The following is a 25,183-nucleotide window of genomic DNA, read 5'->3' as shown; positions in this document are numbered from 1 at the left end:
CCCATTACTGGGGAAACAACTTAACATGCCCATTAATGGCAGTACAGTAATATCATCAGAAAATACTATAGAGGATATTACTTATTTATAGTTGGCTAGCTACCTCTTAATGAAAACTGGTCATTTAGAACTCCCAGTTAAGATATTAGATTTTAGGAAATATTGTCCAACAAGGATGGTGCAGCAGGACTGACCAAATGAATTAAAACTTCTTTGCTAACATAAAAATGTCAAGTCAATGTAATTAGGAGATTAAGACATTCATCTTTACCATCCACTGGATTTGACTGTGGGAGCAGATTCCCGCAAAATAACGAAGAGAGCTTCCAAGGGTTGAAGGTTACACAGAGCTGCAAAGGGAAATAGATAAATTTAGAAAGAATGAGAAGGGTAACTAAAGAACACATTCCTCATTCCAGAGGGGATTCTCAGTGATCTTTCACATATTATGTTGAGTAGACACTAAGAGACAAATAGATACAAAAGAATGTATTTCAAAAGAAAAAGAAAAGCTGGTTTTAATGCAATGTTGCAATATATAAGATTCTCAAGTTTCACTATCACCAAGTAGGATAAATTAATAATAAATTAGACAAAATATTTGAAATGTATAGTTGATAATTTATATCTAGAAAAGTTAACTGAAAGTGAAACAAGCACACTTCTATGTTTTTGTACTGCAGGTATTTAGTTATAAAACTGGAATATGTAATTATAGACTGAAAAATTCAACCAGACTACTAGCTTAGTACAATAATATATAAAGAACAATGATTTAGTAGTCTAGAAAGCTTAGAAGAATTTGTTTTGGAAGCTGAGAGTTCTAGAAAAAAAAATAGGTATAGTGCGACTGTTAAGAACACACCCCCTAGAGTAAGATCATCTGGGTTCAAACCTAGCTCTACCTTTATGACTTTGGGCAAATTACCTAGCCTATCTGTATCTTGGTTTCTTCATCTGAAAAACAGGAAATGTAGCAGAAGGAATCCCTTCAAAGAATTGTTGTGAGGATTAATTAGTAACTTACAAGTAAAAGTGTATTCACCTTGTAAATATATACACCTACTATGTACGCACAAAAATTTTAAAAATAATTTTTAAAATCCCCCCAAAAGTATCTGACATGTAGTAGATGCTAAATAAATATCAGCTATTGATATTATAACAATGATGTTAACTCTATGGCACTTTGAGACTGTGCCAAATTACTAGACATTCATTCTCTCTTTCATATACACAGGCATAAAAATAAAAACCTATTCCAATGTGTGCTATATACATTAATTATCTCATTGGTTTGGGAATTTTGTTTTTTTCTGTAAGTGTTTAAATATGTCTCTCTTATTTCCTCTTGTGTTTTGATTAAAGAAAGTTGGCAGTACAAAAAATCCCCAATGGAGAACCATAGTGTCAATTTCATCTAACATTACAAGTGTGTCATTCTTGATAATTTGATATTAATGACTCTTGATAGAGCCATCCTTTCTCTCCCAAAATGCATCCTCAGAAAAACCTAAAGTGACAAACTGGCCTTTCATAGTAGTAGACAAAAACTCCACAGAGTGATTTTATTAGGGCTATACAAAGGCAATTGTTTAAAGGCCAAGCTTTGTTTTCAATTACATGGGTATAAATTAATAGGTGCATTTTTATAATTGAAGGCAGAATTAGCTCCAAGCACAAAATATCAGGATCATATTTAACCCTTTTTATTCTTTTACTATGTCCAATCAGTCTCCAGGTTCTGTTCTTTAAACTTATTGCAAGTGAGTTTGTACAATATTAAACAGTTGTCATTTATTAACATCTGAGCAACAGTTAGTCCACTGACAACATCTTCAGGGGTCAAGAGCCAGAACACAGACTAGGTAAGTTTTCTTTAACAGAAAGGAAAAGTTCACAAAGGAACAGAGCATAGGGTGGGTACAAGAGCCATGTCAACAGCAGCTGTTTATAGTTTCCTATATAGTCTAATTTCAGGAATGTCAGTAACTGCCCCCTCCAACCGATATCTCATAACGCTACCTAAATGTTCATCATTAGAGGCTCATTCCTTTGAAACAGCAAGCCTCCCTTAAAAATTACATTATCTTGAAGGGTTGGACACATATTAAACTGGGCTTAGTCTGAATTAGGTTAAATAATGTGGTTTATTCTTAACACATGTTGAGATCTGAGGGAATCTTCTGAATATTGAGGCAATAGGCCTCTTGATGGGACAGGGGTAGATTTGAGCCACAATGCACTCAGGTAAAGATAGACATGGGGTATGACAGAGCGACACTACAAGGGATAGAAGTAGGACTATAAAGAAGCATCATTGAGAATATTTAAAATGATCTACAATATCAAGGAGAATGCAAAAATAGGGGAAAATATGGTCCAGGTTAAGGCAAGTTGACTAGTGTACAGCTTTGCCAAGAAAGGGGTGTCAGGGTTAACTGTTGATCCTATCATGCTTCTTCTCCAGGCACGGATTATCTTTTCTATAAAAGATAGAGACTAAAAACCACATCTATTCAAAATTAACCTATGATACTCTGATGTTTGGATAATTATTATAAATGTTCTGGCCTTGGTATAAAGGTCCCCATATTGTTTGAATTCCTACCCAGAACCTAGGGACTGAAGGGGTTCCTGGTTTACAAGTGTTCAGTTCTCTCTTTCTAGAGCCACTACAACTGTGGTCCCCAAACTTTTTGGCACCAGGGACTAGTTTCATGGAAGACCATTTTTCCGTGGACCTAGGGGTAGGCGATTGGTTTGGGGATGAAACTGTTCCACCGCAGAACAGCAGGCATGAGTTGGATTCTCATAAGAAATATACCACCTAGATCCCTTGCATGCTCAGTTCACAATAGGGTTCCCACTCCTAGAAGAATCTAATGAGTCACAGCTCAGGTGGTAATGCTTGCTCACTTGCTCGCCGCTCACCTCCCGCTGTGTGGCACAGGGGTTGGGGACCCATGCCCTATGGCATCCTATCAGGGAGAAGTTATTCTTTCTCTCTCTTAACTTCTCTGGAAAAGACTCACCAAAGGAAGACCAAAGGAAGAGAATTTTGTTATCTGGAACTCAGAGGATATTATCAGATAATTGTCACTTTGGAAGGCCATCCCTTATGAGATAATAATTATCATAAGCTGGAGGATTTCTGCAGTTAAACTGATGACAATTATTTCCACACAAAATTAATATTCCAGGCAATAAAGGACACCGGTAAAAGAGAAATGTTTTAGTAGGGAGGCTATTTAGGGCTGCTCTTGACCAAAGTTGTACTATTACAATTACTGATCCAGGCAGGCCAGCCCTGTTTTCTCTCTTTGCGAGTTCCAAATCTCCTGGCCTTCACTTATCTTTCGTAAGAAGCTTGCCATTTGTGTAATCTGTGCAAAACTCCTTCTCTGCACTCCTGTGAGTTTGCTCACCAATACTTTTTCCTGTAACTTAATATTTCAGAATGAAAAAAAAAAGTGAAACAAACAAAGGTGACCCAGGAAGTACAAACTGCAAAACATAGAAAGTTGGTTTCCCGAAAAGGCATGGTGAGGAGTATTCAGAAACAATGGAAAAAAGATACTACTCAATGCAGGCATGTATCCTAACCAAATCCATGCATCAATACTAATATGAAATATTAGTTGCTGCTGCTCAATTTAACATAATCTAAGTATGTTTCCAAAACAGAAATAATCAGGAGATGATGAGGAATAGTCCACATCCCCTCAGTATAATTTCAATTTTATATATGTGTCATATGTAATCTTCTTGCTGTTTAACATTTTCCATTATTAATTTTTTATTCATCCAACATAGGTACTTTGCTGATTTGGGGGCACTATAATACAGGCAGAAGCAACATGATCTCCACAGGCATCCTAGCTTTATCCCAGCCCCTCTTTGATATTCCAAGGGATACCAGGAATTTTCAACAACTATGTTACCGTTACTTCTATTTCTTGAAATTCCTCTCATTGGCCTTGAAACAAAATGCTAAGATAGTTCAAGCTCATAAAGCTTGATGGGTGGACATTTTGCAGATAGAGCATACAAGAACATGGGAATCTATAGGATCTGCTTTGGAGAGGGGAAAGCAAAGCAACCCTCCCCATACCTCAGAAGGCATTACTTTACACTTCTCATCCAACAATACCAGAGATGCCTTGTCATTTATACTTTTGGATTTTAGGTACTGAGGACAGCAAATATGCCATGCTCTGGAGTCACACATTAGATGGTTATCAATCACTTACACCCAAGTTTACGTTCCATTTTTACTTTCCTATCAGAAAGCAGTGCCTTGAGAGAACAGGATGCTAACAGGTCATTTAAATGATGGGGAGGTAGAGAAAAGAAGATGAAATGGGCACTGAGGCAGCTGAAAGGAGTAAAGAGGGCACCAAAGGTAAGTTGAATTGACTCCAAAGGGAAAAAAAAAAAAAAAAAAAAAACAGGCTTACTTCCTGACATTGCTGAAGATTAGCTCAATTTCAATGAAATGCTGGAGAATTTTCTCAACTATCACAGCCTGAGGCAGTAGCACTGTGTGACTGTAAATGTTCTGGAATCTAAATATTCCACCAGGAAATACAGACTGGAACGCCAACCAGAATCCTTATTCTGGTTGCTCAGGACTGCCAGGACCAAATACTACTGAGACTAAATGGAAACAACATTCAGTCAATCTAAAATAAGATATTATAAGAAAGAAAAGCACAAGCTGATTTATATACCCACATCTAGCTATTCTGAAGAAAGCATTTGGTAATCACTGAAAAGGCCACCATTCGTAGTTTGGCACATAGTATGACACCTGTGTGGCCAGTGAAAGCTGAGTGGTACAAGTGGCAATCTCATCTTCTTTGACAGAGAGAGATTTGTATGATTTGTACAGTACATTTCCCTAATCTTTAACAAATATCAAACATTTTTTACTCACGAGGGGCTCCTTCAGCCATTTCAATGGCAGTAATTCCCACAGACCACACATCACTCTGCAAAGACAAAGATGACAAAAAAGTCACTTAAACATAGAAAATTGGTAGTATTTAGAATCTCAAAACAATGTTTAGCTGGGGATGTGGATGTGAATGCCAGAGCTCTTTTATTGGTTTCCCATAATGAAGCTTTATTATAGAGTGACATTATAGGAAGACATAATCTGAGCTTGTGACCAGCCAGTACCTCACTACACAACAGGTTGATAGGGAATGGAGTTAAGCGCAAGGAAAGTTCATCTTGGATGCATTGATATTATTGCTTTACCTGAAATACCAAAAGAAACTTGCCATAAAGACATTTTATTACATAAACCCACCAGTTGTATCATCTTGGGCAAATGTTTTAACTCCCTGTGCCTTAATTCCACTCTATGTAAAATGGTGATAACAATAGCATACACTTACATAGGACTGGTGTGTGTGTGTGTGTGTGTGTACTTCAGCAGTTCCTGGAATATACTAAACTAAGGCTAGAATTATAATGAGACTCTAGAAAATTCTCTTCACTACCAACTGTTTAGTACTTTTTTTCTTCAGAGTGTGGAAAGGGCACAGGGCTAGAGATACACTGGCTGGCTAAATGACTCCTAAACAGGTTTACTGAATTCTCTAATTCTCTTTTTTTTTTTTTTTTTTTTTTTTTTTTTTTCCATGAGACAGAGTCTCACTCTGTCGCCTAGGCTGGAGTGCGGTGGTGTAATCTCAGCTCGCTGCAAGCTCTGCCTCTTGGGTTCAAGCGATTCTCCTGCCTCAGCCTCCTGAGTAGCTGGGATTATAGGTGCCTGCCACCACGCCTGGCTAATTTTTTGTATTTTTAGTAGAGACAGCGTTTCGCCATGTTGGCCAGGTTGGTCTCGAACTCCTGACCTCAGGTGATCTGCGGCCTTGGAGGTTAACTGGATTTTTAGAACCCTAGTTTATAGATTTCTTAGCTTGAGTTGTGATAGTCTATGCTTAAGACTTCTTTCAGTTACATGTTGCTAAAAACTAAAAAATAACGAATACAGGTGAAAGTCCTTGGAAGACTGCAAAAAGTATACAACTATAAAGCATTATTTCTATAAAAAGCCACTTGAAGAACATGCTTCCATAGTCTTCGTAGCTCCTAACAGCATTGAACATAATTGACTCTCAGTAAATAATTATTTTGCAGATCATGTAGAGGGCACTTAAGGAAAGGGAAGAGAGATGAATCTTAATCAACTTCAAATATTGAGTCCTGGGTTCCACTAACGGAGACCACAGTGAATTGTTTGGATGACTTATGTGGAGAGTGAGTGAGGTTTTTCCAGTCTATAGCAAATGGAGAGTTTTCTTTCCACATCAACCTTTTGAAATGTGTACATGGATATATGTATATTGTTCAAATTGCAGTTTCAGTGGAAATTTTAATAAATAGCATGAATTGTTACTTAATTTGTCTATTACACTGATTTTCTGTGGTTTTGGAAGTGAAACATGCCAAGGATTTTCTCCATTACCCTGAGTAATCAAATTATTTTGTGTCTTTTCTGGAGCTGAGTTACTGTGGGGGTTAATATTGGCTTTACATTTATTCATTTTTAAGTTTACAATGCCCTTTGCCCCTGGAAGTTAAATTTTTATATACATATAAATCCACATTATATAATATTTTTACCAATAGGTTGCAAGCAACATAAACTACACATTCTGCCTCAAATGCAGGGAACTCTCAGTGGTATACTTTGTCCACATTCTTAGAAAATATTATTTTATGAATATAATCAAACCACTTACTGAAATAGAGGCTTGTATTTCCTACTAGCATTTAATGTAAAAGGTGGAGCTGCCTGCTTTTTATTTTTTGTTTTATCATTAAAAATAAACGTTAATCAAAAATCCTTTCCAAATTGTAATTTCCACTGTCTGAATTCTCACACTCACTCTGTAATCATAGGAGCGTCTTGGGTCCTCATCACAGTCAATCACCTCAGGTGCCATCCAGTATGGTGTCCCAATGAAACTATTCCTTCTTCCATTAGTTCTGCTCACCTGGGCACTCACTCCAAAATCAACTGCCAAAAATCATTATATGTCAAAATAATCAATCAGGAGGAAAAAGCTTAATAAGTTATTGCTTTAACTTGGAAAGCTGATACAAAAGCCACAATGGATAACAGATTTTCATTCCAGCCTAGCAAACTTTACCATGAAGTCTACTCCAGGAATACTGGGAAATAAGCTTTTCCTGCTATTTATTTTGGAATGAGACTCAGCAGTGCTATTATAAATCTACAGTAGGTTTGGCTGAATGTTTACCATGAATATTAAAAATAATATTCTGTCAGGACACTCTGAACCTCCGAAATGATAACATATGTAGTGTTTGGACCTAAGAACCAAGCTGGAGGAAGACCAGAACTATAAGCAAGATCAAAGAAATCTAAAACCTATTAGCAGTTGATCAGGAAGCCTCACACATGATATGAGAAGGCTCTATCACACTAATAAAGAAAAATGAGTTTTCTGCTAGAATTTAGTTTAAGTTCCTATATAGACCTTTTGAATCAGATGCAAGTATTTACTGTGGTATCTATATCTTAGCTTAGATTATAGAAGTTCAGTCTTCTATTCATCTGTGGGATACATTATAAGAAAATATTTGGTATGGTATCCTCAGAAACAGAAAAAAGGCTGAAGTAGCCTGGGGTTATTTATTCCAGAAAAAATAAAACAGGGATGAAAAATGAAGTAGATTTTCTAATTTAGAATGGTTTCCAGGAATCCAGAGGATGGCGAACAAAACTGACTAAAAAGAAGCTTCAGGAATTTAGGGGAAGAGAAGAAAAAGGAAAAGGAAAAACCTAAGAGTTTAAGGCAGTTTTAAAGGATCTAACAAGAGCGACAACAACAACAAAATGTCCACAATATTTGTGAAGATCACCATTGGGTGTTGTACCATGTTTTTATCTAGATTTTTAAAAAGAAATAGGTTAAATAATTGCCCAGCATTCTCACTATCCCTGTGAACCAGCATTAGGGGCCAAGAATTACCTAGGAAGGCCATAAGTTGCTATGTGGCGTGTATCCAGAGGAGAAAATGAAAGACTAGAAGACATTAATAGAAGAAAAGAAAAAAGAGCAAGAGAAAGAGAAATGAAAGCCAAGACGAGATGAAAACTCAACAATAGCATAATTTAAAGTTTTCTTTCACGACCTTACAGGCTGGAATATGAAGATTATCGAGTAATTGCAACTGCAATATAATCATTTTTCCATCTCTTTCCCTTCTATCAGTTCCTTTGGCTGTCATTAGGTTTGCTTTCTGAAACTTTCTTCTTATACTATGCTGCTTAAAAACAACTATAATCTTAAAAATTTAAAACAAATTGTACAAGAATTAAGTGCAAAATATGTGTGATTAAATTTTACAATGTGTTACTTCAAAATAATGATAATCTGAGAAATCTAGAACAAACTGTACAGGGACTACATGTAAAGTAAATCTGATTAAACTCTAATCCAGCAGTAGAAGGTCTCTCCTCCAGAGGAAAGTACATGAACTTTAGTGCATGGACATTGTGACAGATATTTCAGTGGCTTTTCATTTATGTACAATTTCTCTTTTGTGGTGTAAATGCTTGTGTTGACCAGCAACTTGACACAAGTATATGACAGTGTTGCTCTATATGCGAACACAGTGTTTAGCCTTGTGATTAACTATATATCCTGCCTATTTAAATGTGAAATATGTATGCCTTTCATGTATTTTTTACATTTTTATTGTTTATTCATTTATTGTTTAGAGACAAGGTATCTCTCTGCCACCCAGGCTAGAGTGCAGTGGCACAATCATAGTTTACTGCAACCTCAACATCCTAAGCTCAGGTGATCCTCCTGCCTCAGCCTCTCAAGTAGCTGGGACCACAGGTGCGCACCACCATGCCCAGCTAATTAAACATTTTTTTTGTGTGTGGAGATAGGGTCTTGCTATGTTGCCCAGACGCTCTTGAACTCCTGGTCTCAAGTGATCTTCATGCCTTGACCTCCTAAAAGATGGGATCATAAGTGTGAGCTACTGCACCTGGCCTCTCCTTATGTATTTTAAAATTGTGTTTCTAGCTTCATAGCTTTTAGACAGACACAAAAGAAATAATATATTCTCTTGAAACTACTTTCACTTATTCCAAGAATAAACAATTACTACCTCATGCTTCTTCCACAAATGTTCAGTGAAAAATGTTCCTAATGAATGAACAAAATCTCTACTCTTGTTCTATCTGTTTAGCAAGAAAATGGGAAATGTCTTAAGGTCATGTTCAGACACATGTTTACAAACTGTTGAAAAATAATGCAAGTGACTTATCCTCTATATCCATGGGGTTATCTGCCACTACAGTGTACTGACATGGTTTTTATGGTATTATTCTAAAAACTATTGATGTTTATTTTACACATTAAAGGATACAATATATTGTTCCCTATGCACTTAAGGACAAGAAAATCAGAAAGTATGTGTGGTTATTTTCAAGTAAATTATATAACTCTGAACTCTGGCATAGAAAGCTAGGTACTTCCAGTCTTTTGATTTATAATTCTGAACTTGACTTGCATATTATTGTAGCATCGATTCTGATCAATATCATTTCTTTACATATCTGAAAAAATCCAAAGAAGCAATTCATCCTTACATAATTTAAAAGTTCTTTGATATTCTTGAGAAAATATGACTCTGTCACATGAAATAATTTTTTTATTTTTTTAAATCCCTGCCCTTGGCATCGAAATTTGCACATGGTAAATACTTAATTCAATAGCTGAAATAAATATAATAGCTATTTCTCACAGAGGGTAAAATGATGGCCAAAAAGTAAATCCCCATTATAATTCAAAAGTTGTTTTATCTACATGATTTCAAAGAAGCAGGTATGTGCATCCTCTTTCTTTTGCCCCGCCTCCTCTCCCAAACAAATTTTCAAATTTTGACTGGTTTTGCAGGCACGGAAAACCCAGCTCAGATAAGTAGAGGATATTGGCAGGGACATGATAGAAAGCATAGTTATCTTAAAGGAGCTTTCTCCATTAATATGTTTTGGACTTAAAATACTATAAGAATAAACTTACCCAGTTTTACTTCAGCATTATGAGTCAGCAGCACATTCTGACCTTTGATGTCCCGGTGAATTACTCGGTGTGCGTGAAGGTGAGCTAAGCCCTGTATATATTTTTAAAAAGCCACATCAGTATATATTTCTTTCTTTCTTTCTTTCTTTCTTTCTTTCTTTCTTTCTTTCTTTCTTTCTTTCTTTCTTTCTGGTACAGTTCTTAGTATTTTTGGAAAAACTTTTGATAAGAGAAACAGCTTAATTTTGTTGTTTCAGACACAATTCTTTCTTTAGGCTGGAATCACTACAACCCGTTCCCAGAAATATGACTTTTGGCTATAAGGAAAGGAAAATAAATCAGGACACCCAAGAAAAAAAAAGAGCACCAAAAGTAATGTTTGTATACATTGGGCCACTTTACCTTCCTTTTTAGCCTCCGTATTTCCAACTAGCCATAAGAGTAAAGACCCGGACACCTTGAATATCATAGCTCAGCTATAGTTTTGCTCTATTTCTTATCCAACCATTTAGTTAGTCCAAAATAATTTCTAGTCAGCCTTGTAGGCTGAGAATTTAGGGGAATGTGGAAATTCATTTTACAGCATTTGTAATCTGTGTTGGCTTCACACTTTGGCTCTAGCCCATTCACCACTAAAATTTACCCGTGACCTGGCTAACCCATGATGTGGTATGCAATGTTAAGCTGTAGTGAGACTGCCTCAGACACTAACTGGAGATTCATAATAAAGTAACAATAAAACTGCTAACATTTATTGAGCCCTTATTCTTTGCCAAGGATTGTACTAAGTGCTTTACATGGAGTAAATTACTAATTCCTCTCAGAAACCCTTTGAGGAAGGTGTTAATATCACCCTTATAATATAGATGAGGAAAGTGAACCTTGGAAATATTAAGTAACTGATTCCAAGTAATAAAACTTATCCATAGTAAACTAAATGTAAACTCAGCCCAGAGTTTGAACTCTCGACCATTTACACTATCATCACAAGTTAATCCAACCAAAATGACAGGAACGACATTCTAACATTGTATGTGTAGTACTGTTCAACTCTGTTAATATCCTTCTTGGATGACCCTAAGAACTTAAGCCACAAAAGATGGGATTTGGTAGATCAAGAAGATTGTTGCTCTCATCCAATTGGGTGTGGAAAGTAAAGAAATTTAAAACGGGGTCAGTAATCAAAGAAAATGTTTGTCTGCCAAAAGGCTACAGTCGGTTTGAGGCCATTCCATAAAATACCGACTTCTTCTGACTCACCTTCATCTTAATCTATGATGCTTGTACTATGTTTTTGTTTAGAGAACTCTAAAATAATAACAACATAATAAATAACCCAAGTGGCCATTTCCATGATCCACTGAACACAGTAGTCTTAATCTGACAGAGGTATTAAAGGCCATGATTTCAAAGGAGCTTGTTACCCAGCTTATTTAAAAGTGTCAGCTGCAAATCGGCTTTCTCAAAAGTTTTTTGGCCTTTTCAGATATTCTGATGCACAGGTTATGTTTAGAATACCTAAACTATTTGATGTGAGCAGGTATAAGGTGCATTGTATATATTACTCCCAGGTTCTTAAAAGATCAGAAGAGAATGACTATATGAAGACTCACCTGAAGGATTTCTCGGCAGATATAAGCAATCCAATCTTCTTTTAAACTCTGATTTCTGGTCATTCTCACGACATCAGTGACTGAACCTGCTGCACATAACTCCATCACCATCTGCAGGAAAGCCAGCAAAGTACAAAAAATTAGTGTTCAATTTTCTGAAAATATCTGGAGAGTTTTAGTCCATATGGCTTGTATCTATATGTAATGTTTAGAGATTAAGGCACTGCAAGTACTGCCTCAATTGTCTGATAGAAGACTCCAAAGGCTAGCGAAATTAGAGAGAGTTGGATTAAAACTAAAGATTTGTGGAGGGAGAGAAGCCAGGTATTTCACCAGAGATATTTAACTGGAAGTTGGGGTTTGAGCTATGTCTTGAAGGATAGGTGGTGTTTGGATATGCTTAAAAGGAAGAACATTCCGTTTATGGAAAACTAAATAAACACATGCTTTTAGAAAGAAGTTTGTGCAAGGAACAAACCTAAGTGATGACTGGAATGGGAAGGAAAGGATGGTCAAGGAAACAGTTTAATTGGGGGCGAAGAAGCAAAATATGGAGGGTCTCAAAAGAGTTTACATTTCAACATTAAGGCTAGGTTTGATTTTTGTTGTTTTGTTTTTATTTTCAAATTCCAAACTGTTTTCTCCAAGATACTGGCAAACTACAACTCCAAGGGGGAATTTGTCAATTGCATTCCTGTGGGATAATTTCATCCAAATGGGATTGCTACTAAGGAAAACCTGTTTTAAAACTAATATCTTCGATAATATTTCATTCAGATTTTATTGTATTAATAAACTCAGTTTCTCAGAAAGTTTACTTTTGACACATATAAATTGAGGGCCCAACTAGTAAATTTTCTTCCAGGTAATATGAGTTAACTAGAGTAAAGAGTGATGTACAGGAGCATATAACTATTACAATTATCCTAGCAATATTTTCTTTGAGTACAGGTTTATGTATTACTGCCCACGTCAAAAATACTTTATCAAAAGAGCAAAATGTCTTTTTTTTACTTTATGCAAATTAATTATCACCATAGATGAATGGAAGCAAAAGGATAAACTCAAAATCATGACTATTCAAAAAGTCTACCTTACTTTCTGTGGAATATTAAGATCTTCTTTTCAGAAAACTACTCCCCTAATTTACAGTTATTCACCATTGATATTATTGCATGTCTTTCACCTGAGTACACTTTTGCCAAAAAGAAGAAGAAGCAGCCAAACAAAATGAAAACAGATAAGCCACAAAAAGTTGATTTTCACGCGGAGAATTAAGCATTGACTATATTGAATGGGCACAACATGTACACTGTGGTAACTCCTCATTTTGAACCATGACAAACCAGAATTAAAGCCATTCAACTAATATAAACCCTGGAAGATCTTGCTTATATTATGTGAGTCAGAAGAGCTCAACTACAAAAGGAATGTAAGACATTCTCAGTAATTTTCCTAACTTTGTAAGCATGGTGCCTGGTACATACAATTCTTTATTAATGGTCATTATTAAGCTATTTACTTACTTCCTATTTGTTTTTCTGATTTATATAGGCAAAAATTTGTGAAGTGTCCCATGAAAATTCTTATCTTCACAAATAATTTATGCATTAAATGTTTATTCATCTTTCAGATCTCAGTTCAAGCTTTTATTCCTCAAGGAAGATTTTATCATTTCCCAGCTTAATTAAGGTTTGTTATTCACCCACAGACAGCCATGATATTTCTCTTCTGACCAATTATACATTTATGTGTGTGATTATTTGACTGACGCTGGTCTTTGCAAATAGATTGTAAGCACCAATGGGGTCAGGAGCATGTCTATTCAGCTTACCATTTTATCCTCAGCATCTAGCACAACACTTGACAGATAGTTTTCAATTGATATATGTTGAATGCCTGAATGAACTGAGTACTAATACATATCCAATAAGGAGACTGCAAAATTTCTCACACTTTGCTATACTATCAAGAGGAAAAAAACTTGTAAGTGAAAATATATAAAAAAGACAAATGGTGTATGCCAAAAAAATTCCTCAGTAACTAAACTATTCAGCCATATTCACTAAAATCTCAACTGGAATTGTCAGATAATAGAGGATGCATGTTAACTGGACATTTGAGAGAAAATATAGTTAAGCTGAAGGTCTATAAATTTGGTGGTTCTCAAAGTGTGGTGATCAGCCCAGCAGTAGCAGCAGCATCACATATGAACTTATTAGGAAGGATAATTTTTTGGACCCACACCCCCAAATCTACTGAATCAGAAATTCTGTGAGTGATGCCCAGAAATCTGTGTTTTATCAGGCTCTCCGGGAGATTCTGATGCCTGCCAAATTTAGAGAACCACTGTTTTAATTCCACCCCTTGTTGAAAACCTTTCTATAATGTCCACTGTCCTATTTTCTGAAGTCCATTATTTAGAATGTAACAGAATATTTTATTGTCACTTGAAGATACTGAAAAGCTTTAGTTATTACTTTGAAAAAATACTGCTAACTTGGACATGGAATGGAAATGTAGCAAGTATAGAGATTCAAGTGTATACTAACCCCACCTTATATTCAAATATTCAATTTTTAATAAAGACATCCTTGACCAAAACTGATTTTCTTGTGATTTAACTATTTTTACCACAGTGGAGGGCAGCAAAAATTCTGGTAACTGTGGCTTAGGTAGCATAGGTTCCATTTATCCTCTACAATTTATATCTTATTGATCTAGAATTTGTGATACACCAGGCATAATGACTAAGAAAAGGATAAGTCAACCTACCATTTGGAAAAGAGTTTCTTAGGAGTTATGTTTATCCATAAGTGCATATACTTTGCAAAAACTTAAAATGCACCCATATGCTCATGTCAAGTGCTAATTAGAATTTATCCTTATCCAGTCATTATTTATTAGTTCATTGGGTAATTTCTGTAATAGCAACCATAGTAATTACATAAAATATTTGAAAATATTTATATTGACTATTTCCAGTATTCATTTGAGTCCTCCCCCATCCCACCAGTAATCCCCTTGTCAGGCACTTAAGTTATTTTCCCATATTTTATCACTCCCATCTCCAGGAATCAGAGTATATTTTGCCACATGATATGGTATGGCTGTTTCTCACCCAAATCTCATCTTAAATTGTAGCTCCCATAATTCCCACATGTCATGGGAAGGACCTGGTGTGAGGTAATTGAATCATGGGGGCAGGTCTTTCCCATGCTGTTCTAGTGATAGTGAATAAGTCTCATGAGATTTGAGATTAATGGTTTTATAAAGGGGAATGCCCTTGCACATGCTGTCTTGCCTGCCACCATGCAAGACATGACTTTGCTCCTCCTTTGCTTTCCACCATGATTGTGAGCCCTCCCTAACCATGTGGAACTGTGTCAATTAAACCTCTTTCCTTTATAAATTTCCTTTATAAATTATTAAGGCTCAGGTATGTCTTTATGAGCAGCATGAGAACAGACTAACACAGTAAATTGGTGTCGGTAGAGTGGGGCACTGCTGCAAAGATACCTGAAAATATGGAAGCAACTTTGGAACTGCGTAACAGGCAAAGGTTCAAATAGTTTGGAGGGCTCAGAAGAAGACAGGAAGATGTGGGAAAGTTTGGAACTTCCTAGAAACTTGTTGAATGACTTTGACCAAAGTGCTTATAATGATACGGACAATATGGTCCAGGCTGAGATAGTCTCAGATGGAGAAGAGAAATTTGTTGGGAACTGGAGCGAAGGTGACCTTTGTTATGTTTAAGCAAAGAGACTGGCGGCATTTTGCCCCTTCCCTAGAGATACATGGAACTTTGAACTTGAGAGAGATAATTTAGGGTATCTTCTAGAAGAAATTTCTAAGTGGCAAAGGGTTCAAGAGGAAGCAGAGCATAAAAGTTTGGAAAATTTGCAGCCTGATTATGTAATAGAAAAGAAAAACCCATTTTCTGAGGAGAAATTCAAGCCAAATGCAGAAATTTGCAAAAGTAACAAGGAGCCAAACGTTAATCACCAAGACAATGGGGAAATGTCTCCAGAGCACGTCAGAGATCTTCACAGCAGCCCCTGCCATCACAGGCCCAGAGGCCCAGGAGGAAAAAAAAATGGTTTCATGGGCCAGGCCCAGGGTCCTCTTGCTGTGTGCAGCCTAGGGACTTGGTGCCCTGTGTCCCAGCCACTCCAGCTATGGCTAAAAGGGGCCAATGTACAGCTCGGGCTGTTGTTTCAGAGGGTACAAGCCCCAAGCCTTGGCAGCTTCCACATGGTGTTGAGCCTGCTGATGCACCGAAATCAAGACTTGAGGTTTGGGAGCCTCTGCCTAGATTTCAGAAGATGTATGGAAACCCCTGAATGTCCAGGCCAAAGTTTGCTGCAGTGGCCGGGTCCTCGTGGAGAACCTCGGTTAGGGCAGTGTAGAAGGGAAATGCGGGGTTGAAGCCCCCACACAGAGTCACCACTGGGGCACTGCCTGGTGCAGCTGTGAGAAGAGGGCCACTGTCCTCCAGAACCCTGAATGGCAGATCCACCAACAGCTTGCACCATGTGCCTGGAAAAGCCACAGACACTCAATGTCAACCCGTGAAAGCAGCCAGGAGGGAGGCTGTACCCTGCAAAGCCACAGAGGCAGAGTTGCCCAAGACCATGGGAACCCACCTCTTGAACCTGCATGACCTGGATGTGAGATATGGAGTCAAAGGAGATCATTTTGGAACTTTAAGATTTGACTGCTCTGCTGGATTTTGGACTTGCATGGGGCTTGTAGCCCCTGCGTTTGGACCAATTTATCCCATTTGGAGCAGGCATATTTACCCAATGCCTATACCCACATTGTATCTACGGTAACTAACTTGCTTTTGATTTTACAGGCTCATAGATGGAAGGGACTTGCCTTGTCTCAGATGAGAATTTGGACTGTAGACTTTTGAGTTAATGCTGAAATGAGTTAAGACTTTGGGGAACTGGTGGGAAGGCATGATTGGTTCTGAAATGTGAGGAGATGAGATTTGGGAGGGGCCAGTGATGAAATGATATGGTTCGGCTCTGTGTCCACACCCAAATATCTTGAATTGTAGCTCCCATAATTCCCACATGTCGTGGGAGGTAACTGAATCATGGGGGCAGGTCTTTCCCATGCTGTTCTCATGACAGTGAATAAGTTCACGAGATGTTTTATAATGGGGAATTTCCCCGAACATGCTCTCCTGCCTGCCGCCATGCAAGACATGACTTTGCTCCTCCTTTGCCTTCTGCCATGATTGTGAGGTCTCCTCAGCCATGTGGAACTGTGAGTCAATGAAATCTCTTTCCTTTATAAACTACCTAGTCTCGGGTATATCTAATGGCAAAAACCACGATTACTTTTGCACCAACCTAATAGCATTGTGAGAACAGATTAATACACCATACTACCTTAACAGTTATGTGCTAAGTTTTCCTGTAGATGCACAAAAGTGGTAACTCATGAAAACATACATCCTTGGGTAAAACTTATTCTTATAGAATAAGAACAGTGTAATTAAAAACATACCCAAAGTTGGTGCCTCTGACCAGGGGGACTCAGCTTGAAAAATGCACCATAGAAGGACACAATGTTTTTGTGGAAAGAGTACTTCCTCAGAAGGTTGAGTTCAGTCCTGAGATCCTCTTCCTCATCCTACGGAATAAGAATAGACAGCAAAGCCCCTAAGCTGTGCAATCAATGACTATAGGTCCCTAAAGTACAGTAGATCAATGAAGGAGAATCTTATGGCAGCCAATTATATCCAACAGCAATTTATAATAAAATCTCAACTAAAATTGTCAGTGAATGAAGAACTCTGGTTAACTTGGAGTCTGGGGGAATAAAAAGGGTAAACTGAAGATCTTTTAGTTCAGTGGTTCTTCAGGTATGGTCCCTGGACCAGCAGCACTGGCCACTGTATAAAATTTTCACTGAGTGGAGTCATTATATTTTTGTTTCTTTTGCAACAGTTTTATTGAGATATAATTCAGATACTACAAAATTCACCCATTTAAAGTGCAAAATGCAATGGTTTTTAGTATATTTATAGAATTGTGCAATCATCACCACAATCAATTTTAGAACATTTTTATCACTCCAAAAGGAAACCCCATATCCTTTAGTTATCATCCCCCAATTCTGCCACACACACACACCCCAACTCTAAGCAATCACTAATCTACTTTATGTCTCAATAGATTTATCAGTTCTGGACATTTTATATAAATGAAATCATATAACATGGTCTTTTGTGACTAATTCTTTTCAAAGTTCATCCATATTGTAGCATGTAACAATGTTTCATTGCTTTTGGTTTACCATTCATCAATTGAGGGATGTTTGGGCTATTTCTACCATTTAGCTATTATGAATAATGCTTCTATGAACAGTCATGTCAAGTAACTCTATGTTTAATGTTTTGATGAAATGACAGACTGTCTCCCACATTGGCTTTACCATTTTGCATTACCAAGAGCAATGTATGGAGGGGTTCCACTTTCTCTATACTATCACCAACACTTGCTATTTTCTGTTTTATTATTATAACCATTCCAGTGGGTGTGAAGTGGTGTCTCACTGTGGTTTTAATTTGCAATTCCTTGATGACTAGTGATGTTGAGAATCTTTTCCTGTGCCTATTGCCCATATGTTCTTCAAGAAATGTCTAATACAAAATTCTTTGTCCTTTTAAAAACTGGGTTGTCATTTTATTAGTGAATTGTAAGAGCTCTTCATATATTCTAGATACAAGTGCCTTATCAGATAGACAACTTGCAAATAATTTCTCTCATACTGTGGATTGTTTTCTCACTGTCTTGATAGTGACCTTTCAAGCACAAAAGTTTTTATTTTAATGAAGCACAATTTATAAATTTGTTGTTTTGTTGCTTGTACTTTTGGTGTCACATATAAGCATCCACTGTCAAATCATAGGTCACAAAGCTTTATCCTTGTTTTCTTCTAAGCATTTTACAGTTTTAGCTCTTGTATTTAGGTGTCTGATCCATTTTGAGTTAACTTTTATATAAAGTAAAAGTCCAACTTCATTATTTTGCATGTGGATGGACAGTACCATGCTATCTTGATTATTTGGTAAACCTTTACATTTTAAAGGTATTGGTTTGTTCTGTGCTGATCTTCTAAAAATTTTTATTATTTTTTCACATTTTATTTATTTATTTTCTATAATTTATTTTTATTAATCACAACAATGGCACATGCATACCAAATATAGAGAAATATACTAATAAAATATGTAAAGGGTCTACTCTCACTGAACATTTTCCCCAAGCAATATTAACGGTTTACTGTATATTCTTTCAGACATTTGTATATGATAATGCAGTAGCTAGAGCTATGACAGATAGAGATAAATGCATAATGACATGATCAACAGACACACACACATATACACATACACACACACGTATATATAATTATCAATATATAATATATACAATATAATTATATATAATTATATATAATATATAATTATATGTATAATTATATATAATATATAATTATATATATACGTGTGTGTGTGTATGTGTATGTGTGTGTGTGTTGATATCATTATGCATTTATATATATGTGTGTGTGTGTGACATTTAAAAAATCCAAATAAGCTCTTATTATTTTTAATATTCTGCAATTTTCATGTTTTAATCAGTATATAAAGCACTTCTTTCCATATCAGTAAACAAATGCACTTCCTTCTTATGGCTGCACAAGATTGCACTGAAAGGATATATGGGTCTGGCACTCAGGGGACAAGTCAGGTCTAGAAGTATTGTTTTTGAGAATTATCTATATAGTGATAATTGGAGCCATCTGGTTAGATGAGATCACCGAGGTACAACATATAGCTTCAAGACAGCTCTAGCAGAAGACAGTGTGATGTCAGTCAGAAAAAAACAGCTACCCTGGGCATTGGGACACCGAGGTTTAGCACTGATAGCCCAGAGTAGGAAATTCACTTAATCTTCCTAAAGTTCAATTTATTTTAAAAGAATGATGGAAGATAGCAGCCATTACCTATCTTCATGGAATGTTAGTGGGACCAAATGGGATAACATAAATAAAGTTCTTTGAAATCTTTGGAAAAAAATTCTATAAATGCAATGTATTATCACAAAATATCATTGTTACTTGACTTCTTTGAATTACTCCGAGCGCTATCAGAACTATACACTTCCCTCCACTGTTTACCCTAATCTACAAACATCAGCCTCCTTCATTCCCAGCATATTAATTATAGTGGAGTGAAATGGAAAGCAATTCTCTCAAAGTTTCAGTGATGTCTGCTTGTACCATGATAGCCAAGTGGTTTTGATATTCCTTCTGTACCTCTTATTTCTCAGCCAATCTAGAAAAAACTCTTTGCTTCTTAATAATTTGAAAACAATTACACTTTTGTGTATACAGATGCAATACACTTGAGAAAAATACCTTAAAATGTTAACTTACAAAAAGACAACTTAAATTGTTAAAATTTTCAATGAAAATATAATTGGCTTGTGCATTTAGATGTTATGATCCTAACTTAAAGGAAATTACACATCAGGAAATAAGATTCACATATGTGAATGACACAACCAACGGTGAATACAAAATAGTTCATAATAAAATTGAAGGTGATGTGAGATGACTCAGGAAGTGATTCTGCACTTGAAAAATGGATTCCTCACTGGCCTCCTTTGAATTCATAGTAGCTCTAAATTTTATTTGATTGTAAATTAAAAAGCTCTTCTATTTCATCTATAATAGTTCAATTTATAAAAATTATTAAGAAATATTCTTATTGTCAAACGTGAAATACATTTGTAGAGTGTAAAGAAAAGAAGACTTTTGGCCTGGCGTGGTGGCTCACACCTGTAATTCCAGCACTTTGGGAGGCTAAGGCAGGTGGATCACTTGAGGTCAGGAGTTTGAGACCAGCCTGGCCAACACGGTGAAACCCCATCTCTACTAAAAATACAAAAATTAGCCAACCAGGATGGTAAATGCCTATAATCCCAACTACTCGGGAGGCTGAGGCAGGAAAACCACTTGAACCCAGGAGGCCAAGATTGTGCCACTGCACACTAGCCTGGGCAACAGAGTGAGACCTTGTCTCAAAAACAAAGAAACAAACAAACAAAAAACTTTTGAATTAAAGATTTCCTGTTCTGAAATCCAGTGAAAAAAAGATTTCTTTAACTCTTTTGAGCAATGACCTAGGAAAGGGACAATTGACATGGAAAATAATTAAGGGATTAACCACCAATTATCTTTAGTTCTCCCCAGCATTTTCCTCAAACTATCCTGACTTAATGACTTTGAAATATAGGGAAATAAGTCTCTTAGCTGAAATGAATTGGTAACTAAACATATCTACTCAGTTATTACCTTCCCTCTTAGCTAATTCTCTAAGAACCAGCAGGAAAAATAGGCAACTACTTTCTATATTTAGATATAATGTGGCTAGGCTTTAAAAATACTTATGTCATAAATATAAAGCAGTGCACTAGGCTCTGTAGTGTCTCTAAGTTGACTTAACTTTTAGTTATAAATTATCTTTCCTCCCCTAAAATGCCCAGTATTTATATCTTGTAAAAAAAAAAAAAAGTTTGCAATGTCAGAGAAAACGGCTGGCAGCTGCAGAACATTTCTTTAGTATTTCCCAAGGATTTTCCACTGGATTTACCTATAAACATTCAACTACTGGAAAATAAATCTCTAGATACCTATTTGTCTTATGGGGGAAAGGAATAGGTCCTGATATGTGCAGTTGAAAATCTCAGTGACAGCTTCCCTCTTTCTATTTATTTGTATAATAAAGTCATGACAACTTGTGGTATGAGAATTGCATGAAAGCTCAGGCTAGAGTCTCATCCCAGCCTCTCAGCAAAGTTCAGTTAATAAGTTCCTTTCAAATTATCTTAACCTGTTTTCTAGAAAGGTAAAAATCCTGTGGCTTTAATTCTTGTCATGTAAGATCCTTAAACTTTCTGCTTCCCCTGTGATGTGGCCCTCCTTTGAAATGGTAACAATACCTGGCACCGCATAAGACTAGCAAACCACAGGGACTAGCTATTCTGTATGTGCGTACACACTCTCAGTTTCAATTAAGTTGCCAAGGTTCTGCTGAGAGGAATATGAACTCGTAAGTAGTGCAATAAATAGGAATGAGAGGATGGTAGGAGGTTAAGAATACAAAGACCAAGTGAAAGAGAAGCAGGGGCAAGACTGAATCCTTTCACCGGTTTGGTAGCTTGATGTTAAGGAGATTCCTTTTCTTTTCGAGTTAGAAAGCTTATGTGTCCCGGAAAGAACAAGAGATGCGCTGGGCTCTGGGCAGCTATGTAGTTGCATTTGTGATGTCTCTTTTTCTATGAGGAACCTGAGACATAGAAAGGTAAACCACTTTCCCAAGCACTTTTTGGCTGTTTAGTGGTAGACTTGGGATTTGAATTCATGTTTCTGGACTTACATATTATTGCTATTTCCATAAACCCCTGGCATCTAAGAGATGTGTGTGCAAGTCACATATGTTTTATCCCAAAGGATTCAAGATGATTTAGAGATACTAACTGGATGATTAGCTAGCAGTTATTTTTTCTTACTAAAATACATAATCAGATAATTCAAAGTCCCCAACTAGAAAAACGTTTTAAGAGTAGGTTTCCCACATAAATGTAAACTCCCCGAAAACAAATAAATGAAGATAAGATATATTTGGAAAGCGTTAGTGTGTTTGCCACTCTGAATTAACAGGAAGCTGAGCTTGTGAGAAACACATAAGTACATTATATCCATCAGGCCAAGTGAGTAATTTAAAACTCTCACACATCTTCCAGTAATATGATGCTACAGCATTTCCTGGCTTAGGGCCAGTTGATCACAGACTGGCCTGAATACCCTGCGTTTTCTCAAGAAGAGGCAGCTCAAGGATGCCAGAACTTCCTTTGTAATTTCATCCAATTCTACAATCAAAATCCTTTTCTCTAAGGAAAGTGTGCCAGAGAGGGTTTGGGACAGGTCTTTAAAAAAGTTTTATTAGCATAAATGTTTGATGAAACCGAAATTAATAAAATAATCATATTTTCCATACCTTACCTTTCGTGACTTCCTAAGCTACAAAAGCATGATACTATTTGTTTTAGCTGGTCTTCTGGATATGCTTAGTCTCCTAACATGAATTATAGACATAACAGGAGCCTAGTACTTAATAGATGAGTCATGAGGTTGTTTAGTAATATCTTTCAAATATAACTAGAAAGTTTCTGAGTGTGATTGTGTTAGTAAAAGGGTTATTTTTAATGTGCCTGAGACATATTTACTAAGTCAAAAAATGCTAGAAATATTTGAGTCTCACGTATAGTAACTGCAGGAGAGAAAAGTAGGAAAAATATATCAATTCATTATATTGATAAGAGCAAAAATTCAACTTTTGGGCCCATACAATATTTTATCAGTAGATACAATATCTACTGAAAAAGAGAGATTATCTTTGGTTGGTTTTATTCTGGAGCCAGAGAATTGTTGGTATCAGAAAAACTGCTCTGAAGGTAAGTCAAAAAGCTGCACATAGAAAACATGTTCATATTCTTTCATGTGTTCAAGTATGGTACCAGATGTCTGAAGACCTTGAGGCTAAGTGGTCGGTTTGTTTTCTGCCTGCTATTGCTCTTACAAAAAAGCGGGGGTTGGGGGGGGCGCGTGGGGCATTCTTCATTTGGTTCAAACACGATGGTAATGTTTGTTAGAATCATAATGGAGGAAAAGCAATTCAGTCCAGAATGTCATGATAGGCAAAATTTGCTGTAGATCGCATCACCTCCTTTTTTGTTGCTATTCAGCCAGAGGGCTCTATGCTCTGTAAATTTACGCAATTCCTCACGGACAGTCAACGCATTCCTATGACTGCGTTGGCATTCCTATGACTGCAAAAGGGACCTTTTCTCCTATTTCCTACTCTCTGGTATATGCTAGTGCTCATATATGATGACTGAATCTAAGTGAATATATTAAAAAATATAAATATGTTATCACTTTCAGGCAAGAACACTTTTAGTAGCAGTCTTCTAGAGATGATACAATGCAAAGGGATACGTTAAAAGCTGAAAATGAAAGGAAAGACTACTTGGGTATTAATGAGAACTTTTAGTACTCACGCTGTATCTCCACCCAACCGATTTTTGATATTTATTCACTCTCACACGCCTTCCTATTTCAGGTAAAGGGGTCTGTAACCAAGAATAAAATGTTATTAGATGTACTGGTACACTCTAAAAATGATTTATGCTTAAGTACTTTAAGCTACGTTAGCACTCAATGGAAGAGTAAGATAACATTATTCCTCTCTCAATTTTCTCCAATAGTTTTAATTTAAAAAACCAAATTCTTATGACATACAGAAATTTGGCAACAAATTCATGGTAGTAGACTTAACTGCTGTAATAATGGGAAAATTACAATTTGGTATTAGTAAAGTGCTTTTTCCTCCTTACAAAACCAGTTAATTGACACTAAACTTCCATGGGTTGAACATGATTTTTAAATATTTTAAAAGTCAGAGTATCTGAAATGCAGGTTAAATGTATGTCAAGGTCTCTTACGTTAAAACAAGAAAATAAGTATTTTAGAGAGTCTCACTCAAAAAGTAGAAGTTTGATTATTTCGAAGCCATGGATTGTAGGGCAAAATAAATGTACAAAACCTCAAAATCCCTCGAAATTCACATTGGTTTGCAACTTTTGACATTTACTGGCAAAACAAAAAGCACACAACTTTTTTTTTAATTCAGCTATCATTTCTTTTTTTATTATTATACTTTAAGTTCTGGGATACATGTGCAGAATGTGCAGATTTGTTACATAGGTATACATGTGCCATGGAAGCACACAACTCTTTAAACAGTTTCAGCAATTCACTTCTTGCACAAATTGAAAAAAGCACAGTTTATGGCCTTGACAACAGTTCAGTGAATGTGTATAGCTTTTCAAACATACATTTCCCTTTAGGGCATAGTGAAGTAAATTTTCTTTGACCTTTTCTATGTTTATGATAATATTATCTTGAGAAAGTGTGGCACTCATTTTAAAGAAAAAGAACAGAAATCAGTGCTAGCAAATTCTATGCCAATATGTTATGAACCGTGACACAACTTTATGAATGTTACCAGGAATAGTGCCAATTGAACTGTCTCTTTTGCCCATCTGTCAGAAAATACATGAAAAATGTGCATTTCTGATAAGTCTCTTCCTTCTACCTGTCATTGAGAATCTAATGGCCTCAATTATCAGAGGAAATCACTGGAGAGGGAAAATAACATGATGGAACACAGCAGGATTAACCCAATATTAGAAGCAATCTCTTCTTTGCTATCCCTGGAAACAAATAACTAGAAATAGAGAGGAGTACAGGTATATTCCTCAGTGTTATAGAATACCAAAATATGTGGAACTTCTGCTGTGAAAGCAGCATTGTTTTATGTGTATATATAATAAA

At 36.3% G+C, this 25,183-nt stretch overlaps 1 protein-coding gene across 1 annotated transcript in view; it reads right to left on the bottom strand.

The window, feature by feature from the left end:
• The window catches only part of NRK (Nik related kinase), a 134,455-nt gene that overhangs the window by 51,050 nt on the left and 58,222 nt on the right, over positions 1-25,183 (bottom strand). The window contains exons 4-10 of the mRNA XM_003262142.4: positions 23,848-23,919; positions 17,219-17,344; positions 11,699-11,809; positions 10,086-10,176; positions 6,906-7,036; positions 4,940-4,994; positions 272-350 (exon numbers count right to left, since the gene is read on the bottom strand). Coding sequence (XP_003262190.3) covers positions 272-350; positions 4,940-4,994; positions 6,906-7,036; positions 10,086-10,176; positions 11,699-11,809; positions 17,219-17,344; positions 23,848-23,919 — 665 coding nt within the window. The remainder of the gene's footprint in view (positions 1-271; positions 351-4,939; positions 4,995-6,905; positions 7,037-10,085; positions 10,177-11,698; positions 11,810-17,218; positions 17,345-23,847; positions 23,920-25,183) is intronic.

The sequence above is a fragment of the Nomascus leucogenys genome, chromosome X, assembly GCF_006542625.1.
Source record: "Nomascus leucogenys isolate Asia chromosome X, Asia_NLE_v1, whole genome shotgun sequence".
In the NCBI taxonomy this organism is placed as follows: Eukaryota; Metazoa; Chordata; class Mammalia; order Primates; family Hylobatidae; genus Nomascus; species Nomascus leucogenys.
Note: the sequence above shows the minus strand (reverse complement) of the source record. Positions and strands in the feature narration are given on the sequence as shown.